Consider the following 22,192-nt stretch of genomic DNA (forward strand, 5'->3'; position numbering starts at 1 on the left):
TTAAGCCAGGTCTCACAAAATGTATGTGACCATTACACATCTTTCGTTCTTGTTTCTTCCTTCTCAGAAAATAGTGATTTGTTGTTTTGAATTCTGCAGAATTTTATCCCAATTGGATCCAACTAACAAGAAGAATGCTTCTCTGAAAATCTCAGCCAACTTTAGGAAGGTGTCCATTCCCCCATCTTCTTCTCTTGTTACATACAATTTAGGGGGGTTTCAAAATTTTTTTCTAGTATTTTTACTGATTGTTGTGACTTTGGAGCCTGTGGAAGAATGCTTCTATTGTGCCTTTTACTTTGAAGAGTACCTCCCAGGAGCAAGAGATCTTCTCTACCTCCTTGTGTGACTCTGTGTGCTGTCCATGATGATGTGTTGTTTCTAGGCCTGAAGATTTCAAACTAACCTCATAAATCCTCTCTTTTCCTTTAAATCTGCCATTTAGTTTTTGGCCTGCATATGACATGAAAAGTATTCAGAGTCCATTTCGGATTTAGAGAGAATTGATTGAAATTGACGGTACACAGATAATTAAGGCATTTTCATTGTTTGTGGTAATGCAGCTCCGCAGCTTCTGAAGTCTTTTGTGTGGTCAGTTGGAACTTGAGCAGAGAAAATATCTACGTGCCCAGTGCAGCTACTGTTACAAACAGGCCCTTAAAAAAAAATAAATTACAAATCCAGCTTCCACTCCATGAACCTTTTATATTCTTATCGAACGGAAGTGCTTTACTCTGAAGAAGCATCCAGACATCGTTTGTGACTTCATCTACCTTCAGTGCTGAAGGAGTTCATCAAACACATGAATAAATCTGCTTCCTTTTTGTAAAACAGAGTTTATAGGTTAGAAAGTTCACACAGTAGTGCATCCTGTGGTAGCCTGGAAAAACATCCATCTCTGGAATAACTTTGGAAAGAATAGACCTTGTTCTTAGTGAGCCTCCTCAGGAAGGAAGGGAAAATATCTGTGAATATCCCTCTCTTTCGCCCTGTTAGGAAAATAAAATAACGAATACCTTCCAGTGCTTAGCTTAGAAGAACTAAATCAAATGAGATGCACATTTTGTATACAAGGGCTACTTGTGACTTGCTGTTTCATCAGGTGCTCTGTATAGTTTGTTTAAAAGTTCCTTTGTATTTAGCTTTATATTTCTTCCATATGCTAGCATTTTGAGGGAGGTGAGTTTGAACCAGGCCCCATGGAAGACAGCAGTCATAAACTTGAATTTCTTAGATGGGGTTTACCATTCCCATCCCAACTATTTTGCGTATTCTCTTTCTGTTCTTTATTTCTGGTATTTTAAAGCATTATCTTTTTTTTTTTTTTTTTAAATATTTCTGAAAACAGCATCCTTTTCCCCAAATGTAGGTTTTGCATTTGAGGGTTTTATGATAACATTGCATTTTAGGGTTGGCGATAACAGGTTTTTGACCAGATGGAGGAGGTCTTTTGGTGTCAGTATTGAATGATTGTAATACAACTTTTAGCACAGCTGAAGTGCTGCATTATGCTGGGTAGCCTGACATAATGTGAAATGAGTTGTAGACCTGAAATGCATGAAAAGATGTCGTGGCAGTCGGATCGTATGGCACGGCAGGCACGTAGTATTCTTATTGCTCTCCCTCCTCTCTTCTTAGACTACTGTTCCACAAGCAATTGGCACTACTATATACAACACTGTTTTGACACCTTACCGTCAAAAACAAGGAAAGTCCTATTAAAGAAAAGTATGTAGTAAATTAAGGAAAGTGAAGAAATAATTCTTTATGAGCAGTACCAGAAACTTTTCATCATTTCAGAAAGAAATATATGTATTCAGGAGGAATATATTATATTTTCCAAGATATAAAAACAAAGTGTAGCATTTTGGCAGGATGGTCTGTTGCTGCTTTTGATTGAAGAGACCTTAATGATTGGCTTTAATTGCAAATACCTGTGCTGATGTTAAACTTGCCTTGACACTGGATTAGAACTAGCTCAGTCACTGTCGTTGCCTTCATTCAATAACTTATCAACATGGCCAGACATATATACTGTGTTATAATTGTAGGTGCTACAGAATGATGTTTTAGCTCATCAGTCTACGGTGGAAGCAGTTAAGAAAGCAGGAAATGACCTGATTGAATCAAGTGCTGTTGAAGAAGCAAGTAATTTACGGAGCAAGTTGAAACTTCTGAATCAGCGCTGGAAAAACGTGTTGGAAAAAACAGAACAAAGGAAACAGCAGCTGGACAGTGCCTTGATCCAGGTGAACAGGAAATGATCAAATAAAGAGATAGCTCAGAAAAAGTGTCTTTTTGCATGAAATACATAGATACGTGTATTAGAAGTTGGCCTAAATCAAAACCATAATGCAGACACTCCTGAATTTGGAGAAAGTTTGAACCCAGCTCTGTCTTCCACAGCTGGCCACTGTCTTCTATAGTGCTGAATCGAGGCTTCAACTTTTGGCCTACATATTTTAAAAGGGTGAAATTTCTGTATGGGTATATTATTCAGGGAAAACATTGCTCTCACAGTTGCTCATTTAGCCTGCTTTCAAGATTTCCATGGGTTTTGGTTTTATCATTAGATTGGATTGAGCTGGTTTAAATTTTGGGTTGGTTTTTTCCTTTGATTTTTTTCTCTTTCGTTACCTTTGATTACTGGAAATATCTGATTAAATCTGTTGCCAGTATACTTCTGCATCTGAGCTAGTATTAGAATGGAGAACATTTAAGTAAGTTCTAAAATTATATGGTATAATTTAGGCCCAAGGTTTCCACAGTGAAGTTGAAGACATGCAGCAATGGCTGACAGACACTGAACGTCAGCTGCTGGCATCAAAACCTGTTGGAGGCGTACCAGAAACAGCAAGAAAGCAGCTTAACACCCATATGGTAAGTATCAGTATTAGAATGCTTTGCAAATTGCATTTCAGGACTAAATATCTTTCAAGAGTGCTTATGTTAAATACAGAGCATGTTCTATATATCACAATGTCTGTACAGTATCTTAAAAAAATTTAATAGCCTTCAAGACAACACTGTTATTTTCAATGTAGGAAAAGTAGTCATTTGGGAGATGCCCAAAACTGAACCATTAATAGTGTTGAGACAGAAATAAAAGAACTTTTGCATCCTTGTTCTCAGAAAGAAAAACAGAGAAGCGTTTACAGATTTTTATCAGTCATTCCTATTTTTCTTTTCTCCTCTGTTCCCATAACTACATTTATGCTTTTTCTAAGATAGGAAGATGAATCTAAAAGTGATCCACATTCATTGGGCCTTGAATTAAGAGACTTGATTCTTCATTCTTTATCTAACCAAAGCTGACATTAAAATCATCATTAGCACAGATGTAATAAGGACTACTGGCTCATATAGAGACTCTGCTTTAATTAGAAGTGGCAAGCTGATCAGGATACCTGAATTACTCCCTTCCTTCCCTTCCTTTCTTTTAAAGAAACATTCTATTAATTTCTCCACCCCCATAGAACCATAGAGATTAGAAAGAAGACACTTAAACATGATATATTACCTCAAAGGAAGATGGTTCATAGTGCTCCGCTTATATGAAATCATGCCGTGCTGTTAGGCCAGGATATAACCCCAAACCCAGTGATCTGAACTCCTGACCTCCTGGCTCAGATCTACGAGTGATACTTACTGAACTGGCCTTGAACTCGAATATGCCTGACATGCTTTCCATTAGAACGCTGCATTGTCATAGCTTTAAAAATCAGATTTTATTTTGGAATGATGATAAAGGTCATTGCCCACCAGTGTGAGGCACTTTATTTTTCTTCTTTTTTTTCCTCTCCAAAATTTACCAGTAACTATTTTTGAGAAAGAAAATAATTTACAGTTTTAAAATCAGTTATGAGAGGAAACTAGGACGAAACATAGAAATAACCTTGCAGTTTTGAGCGCCCCCAATCCTTCTCTCTTTGTCTTAGAAAGAAAGACCAAAAAAAAGTCTAAAAAAGCACCTTTTAAAATTTATTTTTTATTTCCTGTGAGAGTGGGGCATAGTCACAATTCCATGGGAGTCAGTGGAGCTTTTTCCATTTAAAGTCAGATCAAGACCAAAAAATTTTCCCTGGAAAATTTCAGTGTTTTCTTTGGTCCATTCTTTTGCTGTGCGAATCAATAAGCCATTTTCTATACTTACAGCATTTACAGATTGATTAGTTAAAGAATCTTTAAACTGAGTATAATATTATAGTTGGAACAAATGTGCATATATCCCCAGTAATATGTAGTCTATATGTACAATAATTTCCTAACTGTATGTGTACATTTTAATGGATTTTTGCTATGCTGTGGGCCATCATATAACTGCAGGCATTGACTGGTTATCCTCTAATGTATTTAACCCTTAAAAAACAGGACTTGATTTCAGTTTAGTTAAACCTCAGTAAATCTGTGCAGATATGTGTAAGTTCTCTGAAACGTTGTGGCCACTTGTCGCGTTGAGTACTATTTATCGTAAGTTCTAGATTCAAAGTTGCCCCTAAGTGATAGAAACATGTTAATTTGTGACATGAAACGGGAGAAGAAAGCTTTTCACTATGTTTTGATTTATTTCTCATTGGAAATAATGTTATGAACCATCTTCTTGGGTATAAGATCTGTTTCTACAGATATGAATAAAAGAGCCTTCAACCATAATCAGTTCACAAATGGAGTTGAGACTGGGCAGCATTTCCAGCTAAGGCAGTTCCAAGAAAACAAAAGATATGAAGAGACATTACAGGACACCAGCAGGGAAGGGGTTTAAAAAGAGGCCTCTCTGGCTGTCCCAATGCTGCTAGAACATTCCTCCTCTTTTCTTAAAACAATCGTTTTTCTCAGTTCCTCCTTGAAAATAACTTTAATTGCTCCTGCCCTCTTAAGAGTGTGACTACGGCAGACCAGCCCCAGTGTTTGGGGTCACTCCTGCTGTGCCATGTCTCACCTGTGCTGCGCTGCTCCCCGTGTTTACTTCTGAGGGGTTCTTGTGCTGCAGTAAAGTAAGGTGCTCTGTGGAGTTACGGAAAGCAAAAATACTGTAGGGAGGTTGGGAGCACAGGAGGAAGCAGTCTAGGTGACCTGAGCTCCTCTGTGATCAGGTACAACCCTGTGGCAGTATCTCATAGCCCAAAGAAAATGTTGAGTTTGGGCTCTTGTCCTGGGAATCAGAGGAAAAAGTTCTTTTCCTCCTATTTGCCAGCCACTTAGTTCTCACCTCCTGGAAGGTGTTCCTCACTGGGGAGTTTGCAGCAACTTGGTTGGTGCGTTTTGGATGGTCTGTTACAAATTTTGAATGTGCACTTTTGAGTCAGAGGGATGCATGGGAAGCTCCTGCCACCTCATCTTTAACATGGTTAAAAGAGAATCATTAGTAGAATAGTTAGCAGGTAAAACAGTTGTTAACCCTTATTCTTCCAGTTTTCTTTGTGTGTGTAAAATGTCTTCAGTGCTCTTGCCAGGCGAGTGAAGGAAGATACAGACAAAATAAAAGAGACGGTGTACAATAAAGCAGCCCTCCCAAGTTGTCCCACCCACCTTTGAAGGTGTATAGGATAGGTCTGGGCTTTCAGCGTGCTGTATAATGCTGACAATTCTTGTGTTTCAGCTACAGATGGACTTTACACCAACCAAGTTGTAGCAAATCTTGTGCAATAAGTGCATAGTACTTTCTTTGCCAAGCTTTGGATCTCAGAGAAAACATCTGACAGACAATACAAGTTCTCATTTCCTGAAGAATTGGGCCCTTTCTTTGCTTATTTGGCTTTTTATTAATTGCACGTTTTTCCTTTAATAGTCTTAATCGTACTTGCTAAATGTTCAGGGAGGAAAAAATATTATACTAGCATTTCTAAAGAGTACTGAATTTCTACCTGACTTATTTTTTTTTGGTGCTTGCTTTATTTAGGAACTCTGTGCTGCCTTTGAAGCCAAAGAAGAGACATATAAGTGTCTAATGCAGAAAGGCCAGCAGATGCTTGCAAGATGCCCAGAGTCTGCTGAAACAAACGTTGAGCAGGACATAAATAACTTAAAAGAAAAATGGGAATCAGTACAAACAAAGCTCAGTGAAAGAAAAGTATGTGTTTTTACATAAAAATAGAAGTGTAAATCATGTCTTTAAGGATGTTAATGTTCCGTGCTTTTAAGCATGCATACTTACCTTATCTTTTAGACTTAAAATCAATTGTAGAGACAGTTATGCAGAATTCATTGGTATGTTTAGAAAGTAAATAAGATTCAAGAAGTTGATTATCCATAATTGAGGGGATGATGAGTGAGAGTGGGACAAGCCTGTTCCATAGAAATGTGTTAACTGGTACTGATAATCCTCATTTGGTAGGATGAAGGCTTTTCTGGTTTTTATTACAGTAATCATAGACATGAGAGAGTGAATAAAATCATTTGATCATTCAAGTTTATCTCCTTCTCAGAACAGAGTTGCTGCATTAATTTTCCTAGCTTTTATCCATTTTTTTTTTCTTACAATTCCCAAACGTTTGGCCTTCTGCCACTTACTTCAAGTGACTACCTTCTGTTCTAACGTAGATCAGTGATTTCACTGATATGCAACATACATTATCTTATTATTAATTTCATTTTGCTTTCATTCCTTCACGAAGTATATTCATTTGTTCTACCTCAATCAAACAATGAAGAATACCAATAATTACAGACAGAGGAACTGTTTGTACAGTGCTGATATGTATAAAGCACAAATATTTAGCTAAGAACTTAGTTATATTTTCAAGTAAGAATCCTGGTGTCTCTTAAGGTAACCATATAATGTAAGAACGTCCAACTAATTAATACCCGACATGACCACGTTCTTGCAGGAAGCTGTAAGGTTGGAATGCTCAGCTAGGCCAGCAGTGCGATTGTTTGAAAGTCTGATTGCTGTCATATGATCAACAAAAAATCTGTACCCAACATCAGTCTCGTTTCAGGCAACCAAGATTACAATTGGGCTTTATTAAAAAGAAGTGTTCTAGGCAAACTTATTCTTTGTTTAGTGCAAGAGAATATATTAGATGAGCTCTTTGAGGCTCTTCGAACTGCACTGCCGCCTTAGATTTTTGCGATTCTACTGGTTTTGTATTGACATTGATAAATCCGTATGCCCATTAGGATTAAGTAGTAGATGATGTTCTAACATGGAAAACTTTATCTTGATACTAGGTGCTGTACTTTCTACTCATCTATCATACGTAATTGTACTCTTACTCTTCTATCCATCTCCTTTAATATGCTCAAATATAGGCTGTTATTTTAAAACTCAGAAACTTTGAGTTGGAAATATATTTTAAAATGCTAAACTAAAATGTTCTACTCCATGAACTAAAATGGTTTACTTGACTGAAGCCCCTGCACAATATCAACTGCTATTAATGTATGATGTGTCTTTACAGACCAAACTGGAAGAAGCCCTCAATTTAGCAATGGAGTTCCACAACTCACTTCAAGATTTCGGCAATTGGCTTACTCAGGCTGAGCGAACTCTAACTGCAGCTTCTCAGCCAAGTCTTATCTTGGACACTGTCTTGTTTCAAATTGATGAACACAAGGTATGTAAAGAAACAGATGTGTAATGTTTTTCTCCCACTCTGTGGAGATACTTTAACAACGTCCAAATGAACCCTGTAACGCTGGCACTCAGAGAAACGTTTAATTTGTTTTAAAATTGCATTTTATAGTCTTTCTCGCTACATCATTCTTTATCAGACTGGGTTTTTTAGTGTTTACCCAGTGCGTGAGCAATGTAGCATTCGGAGTAATTTTCTCTCTTTTTTTCCAAGGTTTTTGCCACAGAAGTGAATTCTCATCGAGATCAGATCATAGAGCTGGACAAAACTGGAACCCATTTGAAATATTTCAGCCAGAAACAGGATGTTGTCCTAATTAAGAATCAACTGATTATTGCACAGAGTCGATGGGAAAAAGTAGTTCAACGCTTAGCTGAAAGGGAAAGAGCTTTGGATGACGCAAGGAAAAAAGCCAAAAAGGTAATCGGACAACAGCTGTTGTACAACTCTTTGAACTTAGCTGTAATTACATCCAGACTCTTGAAGAATATGTGCTTTAAAGCACTTTCAAGTAAGTTTGGGTTTAGTGTAACAGACACTGTTGAGTTAGTGGAGCAATTTCTGTGATTCAATCATAAAGCACTTCATTTGGGAGGTGAAAGCATCATTTTCAACCCAAGCAGTGACTTCTGCCTGCAATACAGGATAGTCTGAAAGAAGAAAGTTACAGTATGGCTTCCAGATGTACATTGGTGCCATCTGTCCTTAAAAAGAAGTTTCACAATCAACCCTTATGTTTTAAAGAAAGTGATGAACACCTTTCATTAATCTGTGGGAGTATTCCTTAGTATTTTCTTCTTGGGTTTACGTTGTGCCCTGCTTAAGACTCATCGCCTCCTCGATCTCTTACGTTAGTTACTAGACCTATATCTTCTCTGTGGTAAGATGTCTCTATTTATTTCCGTAAAAACCTAGAGGGTTTTTTTACACAGGTTTCCCCACCAGGGAGCATTAATGGTTTTTTTCCCTAGATTCATGTCCCCCTCCTGGAGAGCATAAATGATAAGATGCAAAAACTGTGAGAGGAATGTAATCTGTTTAAATGTCAATAGGAAGTTCTAGCTTCTTTTTATTCAAGTGAACATGACCATTCAAGATTTGGTCATGTTCACAGCCAAACCACATTCCCATGTTCACTACTACTCAGCTCATAGTGTAAGAACTTCTCTGAGCAATAAATTAGCCCATAAGCCAATCAAATGTTACTTATTTTCCAGCAGTTTCTCTTGTGCATTCATCCAGCAAAGCTGAATACAATAGGTTGTTAATTTAAGACGACAGCTATCTATGCAGAGCAGGGAAGGAGTACTGAAGGGTACTGGTGTCAAGGCCTGATCACAGCCCTGAACAACAGGGTCCAGGAGCCTTGAGAGGTTTCTGAACTAGTTCCTTTCATGTGTAGACAGCCCAGGCAAGAAGAATTTCCAGGAGACACACAGAGGGAGAATCAACTGGCTTAGAAAAACTGAATCCCAAAGGGATGCCGCTCTGTGAAAGCTGGTTGAATCTTTGGTTTTTGCCTGCTTCCTTCCCTGAAGCACTCTCTTTGTTGAGACAGGAAGGAAGATCAAGGATCTGTTCCTTGCCCGTTAAGATAGCATTTGATATAAAGAGAGCATTTATGAGTGTCCCAGGGTAAATCTTGAGCAGTCATCCAGATGGGAGTTTTCCTCAGTGATTTACTGCTGTTGTGCCATACAGGCAATAGCTAAGCCCCATTCTTGATGTATTTGCTATTCGTTACTAAAAATGTAGGAATCTAAATGACCAACACATCAACAGAAGTTACCAGTATGTCTTTGAAAGATGCATACTAGGTGTGCAGATCATGTACATAAGAGGTTGCGAATTCACCTGGGAGAAGGGAGGTTAAGTCCAGTAGGCACGTGATTGGGCTAATAAGTCCCTGTATGAGAGATAAGGGAGAAAAAGCGCACCAAATGTTTTGAAATTCTGCAGAGTACTTGTTTGGCCTGTACAGAATGGTTTTGGGTTTAAAGTTTTCGGACTAATTTATGAATCAGTGAATTTTAAAATCTATGCAAATCTCACTTCCTTGCAGTTCCATGAAGCCTGGCACAAACTTATGGAATGGCTGGAAGAGTCAGAGAAATCTTTGGACTCGGATCTTGAAATTGCGAATGACCCTGACAAAATAAAGATGCAGCTCGCACAGCATAAGGTGAGTCATGAGTGATGAAATGCAAAGTGCCCAGTGAGATGCAGGTAAGTCTATCAGTTTTGTACCATTCCATCAGCAAAGGAAGTAGATTTGTGGCCTCACTCCAATGGAGTGCTTATTAGCATTAAATTAAGTGGTGGTGTGCTGCAGGTCAGGAGTGGAAAAAAAACTTCACAGTACCTGGTCTTGTGGGTAATGGCTAAGTGTGAAGAGGAAAGACATAATAATACAGCACCATGGAAACTTAAAAAAACAAAGTAATAGTATCTCAGAATAGGAATCTCTGAAGAGGTTTTATTCATAGAATCATAGAATGGCTAGAGTTGGAAAGGACGTTAAGTATCATCTAGTTCCAGCCCCCCTGCCATGGGCAGGGACACCTCCCACTAGACCAGGCTGCTCAAAGCCCCATCCAGCCTGGCCTTGAACACTTCCAGGGATGGGGCATCCACAACTTCTCTGGGCAACCTGTTCCAGTGCCTCAGCACCCTCAGAGTAAAGAATTTCTTCCTATATATCTAATCTAAATCTACCCTTATTCCATTTAAAACCATGACCCTTTGTCCTATCACCACACTCCTTGATAGAGTCCCTCCCCATCTGTCCTGTAGGCCCCCTTTAGGTACTGGAAGACTGCAATGAGGTCTTCCCGGAGCCTTCTCTTCTCCAGGCTGAACAACCCCAACTCTCTCAGCCTGTCGTCACAGGAGGTGTTCCAGCCCTCTGATCATCTTTGTGGCCTTCCTCTGGACTTGCTCCAACAGGTCCGTGTCCTTCTTATGCTGGGGCTCCAGAGGTGGACGCAGTACTCCAGGTGGGGTCTCAGGAGAGTGGTGTAGGGGGGTAGAATGACCTCCCTCAACCTCCTGGCTATGCTTCTTTTGATGGAGTCCAGGATGACATTGGTTTTCTGGGCTGCGAGCGCACATTGCTGGGTCGTGTTGAGCTTCTCATCCACCAGCACCCCCAAGTCCTTCTCCTCAGGGCTGCTCTCAATCCATTCTCCGCCTAGCCTGTATTTGTGCAGGGGATTGCCCCAACTCACGTGCAGGACTTTGCACTTGGCCTTGTTGAACTTCATGAGGTTCACACAGACACACCTCTCAAGCCTGTCAGGGTCCCACTGGATGGCATCCCTTCCCTCCAGCATGTCAACTGTTCCACACAGCTTGGTGTCATTGGCAAACTTGCTGAGGGTGCACTCAATCCTACTGTCCATGTTGATGACAAAGATGTTAAACAGCACCAGTCCTAGTACAAACCCTTGAGCAATGCCACTCCGCTTGTCACTAGTCTCCAGTTGGACTTTGACCCATTGAACACAACTCTTTGAGTGCAACCATCCATCAGGTCACTGGGTATTGTAGGCTTTTTTCAGTCCTTAAAGCACAATTTTACCATCTGGTTAATTGGGTTGGGATTTTCCTTTTAGTACTACTCAAAACTGAAAAATAATCTTGTCTTTTGATTGTCAGTTGCTTTTTATGTGAAGTGGAAATATTAATTAAATCCTCTAGAAAGTACAATGACACCATTAGTAGCAAAGGTTATTTCTCTCATGGGATTCAAAATTCTAGGACTAGCTTTTGCCAAACCCAGCTACTGTAGGTGAAAATGTAAAAATCACCCTGATTCACCTGGCTTTTCAAACAAGTAATAGTATAAAAGCTCTGTAGTTCCATCAGACAGAGCAAAAGAATGGATAGAAGAAGTTTTTACTTTATTTTTACTTTTGCAAAGATCCTAGAATAATATATTACTGAGGATCAAGTGGGTGAGCGGTAGAATCTTCAGAGACAGACTTTGTCTCAAGATTTATCTTGGAGCTGTTTCATCAGAGTATTGAAAGACCATTCATTTTTATACATTTTGGCATACATCTACTTCTACTTTTTGTGTTAGTCTTGTTGTTCTCCATTTACTCCTATTTTTTCATTCTGCACAATATCCCCAAGGGTTTGCATATGTAATTTTTCCTTCCCAACGTAGCTTCTGATGATTGCTTTTACCTCTGACAAGTTTTGCCATATATATTAATGGTTGGTTAAGGCATCAGTCTGCCTTATTTTTTTTATCATCGCTCAGGTTATATGATAACTTAAGTTTTGTTTATCAACCAGGAAAATATTCTCCTTTAATATGGGAAAATTGGCTGTTGGTCAAGCAAAAGTAGTTTTACCTATGTTTGCTGTTAAAACTTTTAGATAAAACCTACATTAACATTCTGTTACGCTAACTCTGCAGTTTCAGTTTGTTCTGGGATTGCTGCTATTGCCAGAATTTGAAGTCAATGATGGGAATTTAGAAAAAAAAAAAAAAGAAAAAAATCTTTCTGCTAGTATAGTCTGTCTTGTCTTCTCTGACTCTATCAATGGTTTAATCCTTCCACTCCCCTCTTTTCTTTATATGAAGTTCATACTCCTCACGATTACAGTCAACACATTGTGACTTTGCTTTGAATCCTTTTGGGTCCGGAGGTTTGACTCTCTACTTTTATTCTCCTCCCCTCTTCTGAAATATTAAACTTCGTAATCCCGTTTGTTCTTTATACCTACAGCAGTGCGTTTTATGAGCCCAAGCTTCCTCGCATGGATTGGCAGACTCATCACTTCTCTCAAACGTATCTTTTCTCCAGGTTGCTTTCATACAAAATGCCTGCAGAGAATAGCTACTTGAGTTGCTTGAATCTCATTTCTCATGAAGGAATGGGATGGAATGTGGTACAGGGACATTAGGATTGAAACTGGTGATTTGGAAGAAAAAGATGAATGTGTGCAAGTGAGGGAGTTCTGTGAACTTTGTGACTTTAAACTTCAAACAACCCCCCCAAGAAATCAACTCAATTGTTTTTTAATGAGCTGTCAAACCTCCCAACACTGCAATGTCCTTCCTTGTATTTTAAGTCTTTTCCTTCCACTCCCACATATACCCCCTGTGTCTGTCTTTGTCTTTTGTGTCCAGCCTTGAAGGTTTCCTTGCTCATTTAGTTAACGATTTTGCTATCTGAGCTGAATGTGTGCTCTCTGTGTGCTGTAAGCAATAATTTGGACTTGGTCTTTGCCAGTTGTTACTGCCAAGAAAAAAAAAGGCCCTGAAAGAGAAAAGCCAAGATAATATGTTTTCTCTCTCACTCATATCTAGTGTGTTGCCAGGGACTTTTGGGGGTTATTCATGGTCTGTTTATCAGCATTTTTTTCTCGTTTTTAGAAGTCAGGAATGGAAAAACCCTTACTAGGTCACCCAATCCATTCCCATGCTGAATGTTCCTTACAGTACATTTATATGAACCTGGCTAATTTTATCTGTATGTTCCCATCTTCCTTAGAAGGAAGGTAGGTAGTTAATTACTGAGATTTAATTCATCTTACCTGTCCGTTCCTGGCAGCTTAAACAAAAATCTACTCTCAATTACACCTCTGTGAAATCACATGAAAGTAGATACGGTGTAGCATGTGTAGTCTGTCAAAGAATGAATGGACTGCAACCCTTTGTTCCCCTTTATATCTGTTTTTCCTGTGTGATCCTTCTCTGGCAGCAATTTTTTTGTGTTTTCTAGTGAAAATAAAGTAACGCTGTGCATGTAGTGTTAAGTAGTTAATAAACCCCATCAAATGAAAGGAGCACAGAAATATTGTTTGTATTGAAGGAACTTTTTATAAAAAAGTGGTTATTTTCATTTTGAAAATTATTTTTATTGTAGTTCTAGCTTCACAATGGTGTTTGTATTCTTTCTTAAAATGCTTTTCCTTGTTGCTTTATATGAGGAAAACGAAAGTAAGGAAACGCTGAATTACAAGACAAATGCTGCCTTTTTTTTTTTTTTTTTTTTTTGAAAAATTTTTATCCTCAGTTCCTTCTGGATCCTGAAATAACCTTAAAATAAGGACAGTACAGTGCAAAATAGAAATCAAGTTTTATAAAAGGAACCTTGAATCACCCTAGGTAAAGTTGTCATACTGTCTGTATGACATAACCCAATGCCTGCCTCCTGCTCGGGACACCTCCATTCCACTTGAGCTTTCCCTTATACACATTCACATCTAAAAAGAGCAGATGACGATATGGACACATGGGAAAGTTGGTGGAAGAGTTGTGAGCTACCATGGCACAGGTTGGTGCAGGCCAGCTGGGAACAGCTTGCCAGTTAGAGGTGAGCAGGCATGCACGTGAGGGATCTTTGCAGTCTTTACATGCCCTGGGGAATTACAATAAGTTGTAAGTGGTAATCATTTCCTTGCTGGATGTGATGATACTGAATATTGCTCTGAGAACCAGATAAAAATCGGTTTCAGCAAAGACTGAGCAAAACCTCTTTTGGCCTAGTATTTTTTTGTGACAAAAAAAAGAGAATATTTATTTGATTCTATACATATGAGTTTCCTAAAGCAAACTTGTGATTTATTTTTTTTTAACTGATTTCCTGCTAGCAGCTCACGAAGGTGTGAAATAAAACACTTCAAGTGTTGTTACCCATTTAAAAGCTGATGTGTAGTGCTGGTTTTGTCTTTTGGCAGTGTTCCTTTATTTAATTATTTACTCTGTCAGTCGGTTAACTCCTCTGCAGTATCAGATGAGCTGCGTTTCTGTGCGTTCCTCTGTGCCTGTGTAAAGCTTCCAGAGGCTCTGGGCAGGAGCTGTCAGAGCTGGCAGGCAGATGCCACTGCTGTGTCACTGTCACCTTGCAAAGTCCTGGGATCACAGAAACCTGCTTGGGATCATGGCTTCCAGCCCAAATTGAGTTATAGGGATGTCCTAGCTGCTTCTTGTGCCTGGATCTGTGTACTTTTTGCATACAGTTCTTCCCAATTACAGTATTGTTCAATCTTAGGAGGGTTAAATGCTTGTGGTTGGAGGTTTCCCAGCTTGACCATGCTGAGGTAAAACAGAATAACCTTTGTAGCCCTTGGGGTGCTCTACACTGGCTTGAAATCTTTATATGTAAAAATGTAGCGTGAAGACTGCTCAGTTCATGTCTCCCAAACTAGCAGTTCTTTCGCATTCTTCTGACTACCAGGCAGCCCCTTGCTGAAATTTAGCAATATTATGATAGGACAGGAATCATTACTCTTACTGAAGGAGGGATTTTCCAGAAGTTGTTCCAGCAGATGTAGAGCTACATTTCCAGAGAGGAACAAAAAGCAGGGACTCTGCTAGAGTCAAGCCTCATACAATTTCAGGTGGACTGTGGCACCAGCAGACTAGAAATCTTGCAGTAAGCTTAAAATTTTCTTGCAGCAACACTTAAAATTTCCATTGCAAATAATACATCAAAGATTAATTAACTGTGACCTGTAAGCAGTTAATGCTATATGGGTGTTTTCTTTTTCTTCCATATATATAGGAATTCCAGAAATCTCTTGGTGCCAAACATTCTGTGTATGATACCACAAACAGGACTGGACGCTCCTTGAAAACCAGCTTGGCTGATGACAATTTGAAACTTGATAATATGCTGAGTGAACTAAGGGATAAGTGGGATACAATTTGTGGAAAGTCAGTGGAAAGGTAAATGAAAACCAATCTAATTATTCAACAGATAAGAAAAAAGTCTTAGGAGAATTCTTTTGCCTTCTGTTGTGTAAAAGTAAAACCAGAGTGGCCAAACTTGTTTTATAATTAAAGAATGCCAAAGCAGTAAAATACTAGAAATGCATACTTTACTGATGGTATGAAAAGAGAAGGGGGGGGAAGGAATGGTCCCAGAATTTAAAAAGGGAAACACTGATTTAAAGCCACTAGTTGTTATGATTTTATGCTGAAAATGTTTTCTTGAAGTGTATGAATGATTATTTTTGTGTGTGTTAATTATTTTTTTTTTTTTCCCCCCTAGACAAAATAAACTGGAGGAAGCTCTGTTATTTTCGGGACAATTTACTGATGCGCTGCAAGCTCTCATTGACTGGTTATATAAAGTTGAACCTCAGCTAGCAGAAGACCAGCCAGTACATGGAGACAATGATTTAGTGATGAACCTGATTGATAATCACAAGGTAATTCCAAAAATATTCTTTTTTAATTACTAGGTTGCTCATAAGCGTAGCATTTTAATGCTATCGTTACTTGGCTATTCTGTAATTCCTAGAAACATGAAATAGTTTTATAACACAAGCATGTCATCAACAGTGTAAAATGCTTTAAAACATTCATGGAAGACGACAACTGTCAGTGACTCATTGACAACAGTAAGCATTGAGATAATCTGTTTAATGCTGCTATCCTGTGTATTTATGAATATCATGTCAAAAATCACAAGTGCGCACTTGTGAATATGTGTGGAGGGGCAAGAGGTGGTAAAAATTATTTTACTGGAAATCTTTGGGAAAGACAGGGGTTTTTATTTAGTGCATCTGCTAACCAAAAATCCAGTGCACTCATCATGACTACAGCAGCATTTCAAACCTGCAGGGCTGCAGGAGAAAAGTAGTTGCAATGCTTAAGTTATGCACAGAAGTATACAAAACAGATTATGGCCCAGGAGGCCTACATTGGCAACCTGCAGTATTTTGTTACTGAAGTGGTTTTGGAGATGGGAGTAAATAGGAGGTGTAGGACTGTGCCTCTGAATCCCAGTTTTGCAGTTCAGTATGTCAGAAGTTGAAGTTACTGGTGTTGCACAGTCAGAGCTCTGGAGCCTGAGAGGATTACAAGGTGAAAGTCCCTCTGTTCATCCAGCGGTGACTTCCAGTACCCAAAGACTGTTCAGTGAGGAGATTTTGTCAGTCATTAAAAATAAGTATTTAGAAACGTGGGTTCTCTATAAAAATTAATCTGAAGTATGCTGGAATTGCTTCTGAAATCCCATTGTACATCACAAGTAGGTCATGGCAGGGGCACAGTGTACTGTAATTGTCATATCTTCTTTTAAGAGCTTCCTTTATGTAACTGGAGCTTGTTCCATCTGCAAATGTGAACGTACTCTCACATAAATATGTGAATATATGGTGAGATCAACAGCCTTATAGTCAGACCCCCAGATGGGGTTTTGGTTCTGTTTTTATGATTTTAAACCTTCTCCTTGGTTGTTAGCAGTTTATCTGATCTTTTCCTGCGGCAATCTTGCACATTAATCAAGTGTGTCAGATCAATTGCTTTGATAAAGAGTGTAAAGCCAGCTTGCTGAGGAGGCTAGATTTCCCATGCATTGCATCAGGATGGGTTCTCAGGATCTGCCTGATGTTTTTCCTACCATACTCCAGTTGTATTAGGATAGAATAGAGTGTAAATAGCTTAATATGGAATCTAATGAGCAGAACTCGGGTGTTTTGAGTCACTTTGGTGGAGTTATTCTTGATTGAACTAAACCCATGTTTCGATTTCTTCTTATAACCAGTAGTTTTTTGTTTCTCTTCACATAATTATTCCTTGATGAATTAAACATATCAAATGTATTTGGTGGTGCCTAGGCTTTCCAGAAGGAGCTGGGAAAAAGAACAAGCAGTGTCCAGGCTCTGAAGCGCTCTGCCAGAGAGCTGATAGAAGGCAGTCGTGATGACTCTTCCTGGGTCAAAGTCCAAATGCAGGAGCTAAGCACTCGCTGGGAGAAAGTTTGTGCCTTGTCAGTGTCCAAGCAAACACGACTGGAACAGGCTCTTCGGCAGGTAAAGGAGTACTAATGGTGTTACATGTACTTTATAAGAAGCAGAGAAAATATCTTACAGTCTAGCTGCCAGAAATGTAATTTCATTTTCACTTCATGTAATTCAATTTCATTTAATTTAATTTTAAAATACTAATTTTCTTGCTCATGCATTGCTTACCTTGTCTCCATCCCTTTACCACAGCACATAAATAATGCCTCTTAGCATTTATTATTGCTGTTATTATTAGTCTATACCACAAATGCAGAGCAAATGTTTCAAAGACCTTACCATCTAAGGAAATCACTGAAGTTAACAGTCAAGCGTGAAGGGTGATTAAGAACTATGCTCCCTTCACAGGAAGCTAGAGATTGCAATCGTATTTATGCCCTTCATGCCTTATTGGAAAGAAGTAAATTTGTGTACTGAAAACTTGTTTACATTGGCACAATTACAGTGCATGGTGAAGTACTTTGCAAAAAAAGTGGGGTTGTGCTGAGTGTGCTCAGGAGGTAGAACAGTGTAGGTACCGCAGTATTGGCTGGTGCCGATCCCAAACAAATAGGATGTGCAGCTCTGTGAAGATACACTACCTTGGGTTGATGCTAGGATGGCGCTCCTGCAATAGCGATGTATCCACTGCGTACAAAACTTCTGCCCTGCTTTTCCCAGTGTTTGTCCCGCTCTCTAGTGTCTCAGCAGGTACAATTCTGAGCTACCTCAAACACTAATTGTGTCTGAATATGGCTGTGCCCAAAGGTGGAACTTAGTTTCTCCAGACATAAAAGGATCAGTAACCAATGGGCTGTCAATTAATCTTGCTTAAGCAGTGATTTAGGCTATGCAGAAAATATAGTTCTCATCTCTCCAGCTGGTCCATGAAAGCACCTCCTGTGTAATTTGTCAGCGTAAAGGCATGACATTCTCAACTGAGCTGCAAATACACTATAAATCAGATGCCTAAAAGCATGAACAGGCTTTTAGGCTTCCTATAATTTTTTGGGAAGCATGAGATATTTTTACAGTTATGAAAATGTAGTACTATATATCATTGACTTTTTAATGGAGAGTTAATGTGCCAGTACTGCTGCATGATTAATGACTCCAAATGCGGGCTCAGTCTCCTTCTGTAAGCTGCAGTGTGTCTGTCAGATCCCCTCATGAGTGACCGTGACTTCTTGTATTTTAACAGGCAGAAGAATTCCACTCTGTTGTCCATGTCCTTTTGGCGTGGCAGGCAGAGGCGGAGCAGGCTCTTCGTTGCCATGGGGTCCTTCCAGATGAGGAAGAGGCCTTGCGTACACTGATAGACCAGCACAAGGTAAGCAAGGAAATGAAGAGGATCCTCTTCCTTCTAATCAGCCGGTTAGAGGATAGAAAAAAGGAAAGGAGGCAAGGTGTATCCCATATAGGGGTATCCAACATCCAGTGTTTGTTTTTGCAACTGTTTCTGTAGAGAAGCTGGAAATTTAATGGAGTTGAGAGTTTGGTGCCCATACTGGTGTTGGGCTGTTGTTTGAATCCTCTTCGCTTACTAAGAAAATAATGGGCCTTTAGAAAGTTGCTGTAAACATTTAGAGACAGCTGCAAACCCCTCTGTGGGATATATGCTGCCTGAAAATTATAACACAGACTGCTACAGTAGCAAAAGTGTATGTGTCGTCTTAGCACCGTTGAGCAAAACAGCATATACTTTTCTTTCAAGGTCATTTGTAAATGTCAGCAGAATGGTGTTATCATCCATTAACCTTCTGTCATGGTGAAACAGCGTGTTGTCATACTTCACGTGCATTAGGTACTGAAATACTGCAGTGCCATAGGTACTGCAGATACTACATTATAGACCATCAAACTAACTCTGCAGTAATGAAATGGGAAAATGGCTAAGTGAGGAGCAGAGAGGTCATATTTTCACTCTTCAAACAGGAGGTTACAAACATGCACATTTAAGCCCGTGCAAAACTCTTCTTGTAAATGCAGTAGTAATAGTACCAAGAATACAGTACCCACACTGTTATAGAACAAATTATGAGAGTAATGGATTTATTCATCATTGCTCTGAAGAAAGTTCTAATAAAAGTTTGGAAACAGAGTGGAAACGCATCCTGTTTAAATTGAATTTGGGAATATTACACAGAGGAGTGCGTGCAGGGTATGACGATGTAATGGTTCTTAACTGAGGAGTTTTCAAGGTACTCAGACTGCAACGTTTTGGAGAAGTTTGCAGATTTAATTTAGGGCCCTGGAAACTGGGTGCTGTTCTTTATCTGGCAAATGTATGAATGCGTCAGCATATGCTGACTAATGTTGGCAGTAACAACCTACTGTCTCCGATGCAATTAAATTTGGCTTTAGCTGCCTTCCCACGTGCTTCTTCAGTTCCCTTTTATTCAATTTTTTGCTCTTCTGAATACAGAGAACTGTCTGAATGAAATCTTAGGTCCACTGAAATCATTAGAAAAAAACATCTTAAATTTCTACCTCTGCAATGTAGATTGATTAACAAACTATTTCTGTACAAAAAGCTCAAAATTGTGCTGCCAAAGCTGAAGCATAACTTGGAACCTCAAACCAAAGGCAGAGTTTGTCTCTGAGAAACCTTGTACAGCTAGGGAAAATAATTGCTAGCTCAACACAACCACCCTCCCTGTTAGATGTGGCCATACCGTACTTAAATTTTTTTAGTAGACTTTAGAAGGTGTTCTCTCAACTACATTTACATTTTTAAAGGCCAAATAATAGAAATACAAAAATTGTCAAGCTAAGGAGGATTGTGGCACTGCTGCTTTACCACTCAAGAAGCACATAAAGCAAAATCTTCGTGGAATGAGTAGTCTCTCCTCTTAAGCTTGTAACAAACATTATCTTCAAGAAGAGAAGAAAAAAAAAAAAAAAAACAACAACCAACCAAACAAAAAACCCCAGAAAATAAGGGAAAATGGAAAATGTAATATTAGTTTTAAACACCATGGCTGTATTATAATGCTGCAAGATTAATATAAAAATGTATGACTGACATTTACATAAATATGAAATGTATCTTCCTTTTGTCACTATGATTCCTGTAAAATGGTTTTAATGCATTGGTATCCAGCTACATGTTGAAAGGTTTCTTCAGGACAATATTTTATCCAAATGGTCCATCTTTATGCCCATTACCAATTTTCTTTTCTTGAATACTGCACGTGATTTAATGAATTCTGCTATCTCAGGCAGAGAGGTTTCTGTCACTTGCCATCCTCTCCAGGGGCTGGGAGGTGTAGTAGGTTAATTAATGCACTGCATTAGTTAATGAGAAGCGTCCCATCTCCTCTCTTGTAAATGTGTCTACCACCAGACTGCCACAGAGTTCAATACAGTTAGTATCCTTTACTGAGGAAAAGCTTAATACACTGTATGTAGTTTGTCATAGATTTAGATTTTGACATGTTCTAATAGAGTTGTGCAGGGAAAACAATGTTGTTGTTGTCTGTTTTCCTCCTGGCTCTGGCTTATTTTGGTAATCTCTCACTACAACCCATCTCAAATTTTCCAAAACCATTTTGAACTGAAATATTGTAAGAACTCGTGTGTTTTCATGAGAGAGGACTGCTACTGTGATTAGGTCTTAAACTCTGACATAGATTTAAGCTTAAGTCAAAATCAGTTAGTGATGAATCTCTCTTAATATACAGCCTACCTATTTCAGGCTTTTAGAACTTCGTTCTATGTAGAACTATGTAGAAGAGATTGTTTCTTTTACGCTTTCAATTTCGTAATAGCTTCATATTTACTTTGTAAAGGTGCAGGATAATGTCATTATGAAGAGTTGTAGAATCTGTTTTTACAGTGCTTGGGTGATTTTGAATTTTCTAGGATCTCCCTTGGCTGATCTTTAATTTCTGGAATCCAAAATAGCTCTTTGTGGATGGAGAGAGGAAGAGTTAAACTTTCAGAGACATTGGTTCCATTTTGTAGCCTAATTAAAGATGTTAAAATATAAAAAAAAAAATTCCACTAGGCACTGAGAGATGTCGGCAGTTACAGTTAAGGGTGCTCACAAAGACACACAAACTTATACAACATTTATACGTAACAAAAAAGCAGAATAATAAAACTATTGTAGTAATAATAATTAAAAAAGAAATGCAAACTGTAGAAAAGATGGGAAAAGTCCTTCATATTTTTTTGTTGTTTCCCCTCCGCACCAATTCTGGTCCTGCCACCCTTTCCTCTGTCGGACTCCCTGGGAACATCAGTGGCTATGAGCTTGGACGTCTAAAGCTGTAAACATCCTTCTGCTTTTACAAGATTTTTCCCACATGGCAGCGCCTCTGCGAACAGCTGGCTAATTAGCAGTCTCTGTCCCTGTTCTTGCTGCGTCTTTCCCTCAGCTGCTGAGTTTTCACATTTGTGTTAGTTTAGTATAGCTGCTCTTGAAGTCTTCTATCATCTTGTCTGAGCATGTAATTATAGTTGGACGTTTCCAGCCTCTGCTAGGAGCTTGATAGTTTATTATGAAGAATTACTGTAACTGACAGACAAACCAAGTCATCTGAAATGTTGCCAATAACGATTCTAACCATCATATAGTTGATTTACAGCACTTCTAAAATGCTGTGATTTTCTTCTTTTTTTTAACAAGGGCATGTGTCTTTCAAGTATTTACAATATGGTGGGCTTTTAAGGAGTGTCAAGCTGGGGTAAAAGATTTTAGAGCTTCATTTAGTACTTTATGTGGAATAGGCTTTTTAAACATTCTTAGCTTTTCTCAGCCAAATTAAACTTGCTTCTTGGAAGTTGAATCTCTTGTGCGATTGAGAGGCTCGTGACCTTCCCAGACAAATGCACTCAGATTTCTCTTGCAAGTTTTGTCAACG

General features: G+C 38.8%; 1 protein-coding gene across 24 annotated transcripts in view; it reads left to right on the plus strand.

Moving 5' to 3' along the window:
- Positions 1-22,192, plus strand: part of DST (dystonin) — a 312,504-nt gene that overhangs the window by 271,318 nt on the left and 18,994 nt on the right. For all 24 annotated transcript variants that reach the window (XM_074581579.1, XM_074581580.1, XM_074581578.1 and 21 more), the window contains 10 exons: positions 2,052-2,249; positions 2,752-2,880; positions 5,900-6,070; positions 7,401-7,556; positions 7,788-7,994; positions 9,637-9,756; positions 15,098-15,261; positions 15,587-15,746; positions 17,160-17,354; positions 18,526-18,654. In XM_074581579.1, coding sequence (XP_074437680.1) covers positions 2,052-2,249; positions 2,752-2,880; positions 5,900-6,070; positions 7,401-7,556; positions 7,788-7,994; positions 9,637-9,756; positions 15,098-15,261; positions 15,587-15,746; positions 17,160-17,354; positions 18,526-18,654 — 1,629 coding nt within the window. The remainder of the gene's footprint in view (positions 1-2,051; positions 2,250-2,751; positions 2,881-5,899; positions 6,071-7,400; positions 7,557-7,787; positions 7,995-9,636; positions 9,757-15,097; positions 15,262-15,586; positions 15,747-17,159; positions 17,355-18,525; positions 18,655-22,192) is intronic.

The sequence above is a fragment of the Larus michahellis genome, chromosome 3 (assembly GCF_964199755.1).
Source record: "Larus michahellis chromosome 3, bLarMic1.1, whole genome shotgun sequence".
Taxonomy (NCBI): domain Eukaryota; kingdom Metazoa; phylum Chordata; class Aves; order Charadriiformes; family Laridae; genus Larus; species Larus michahellis.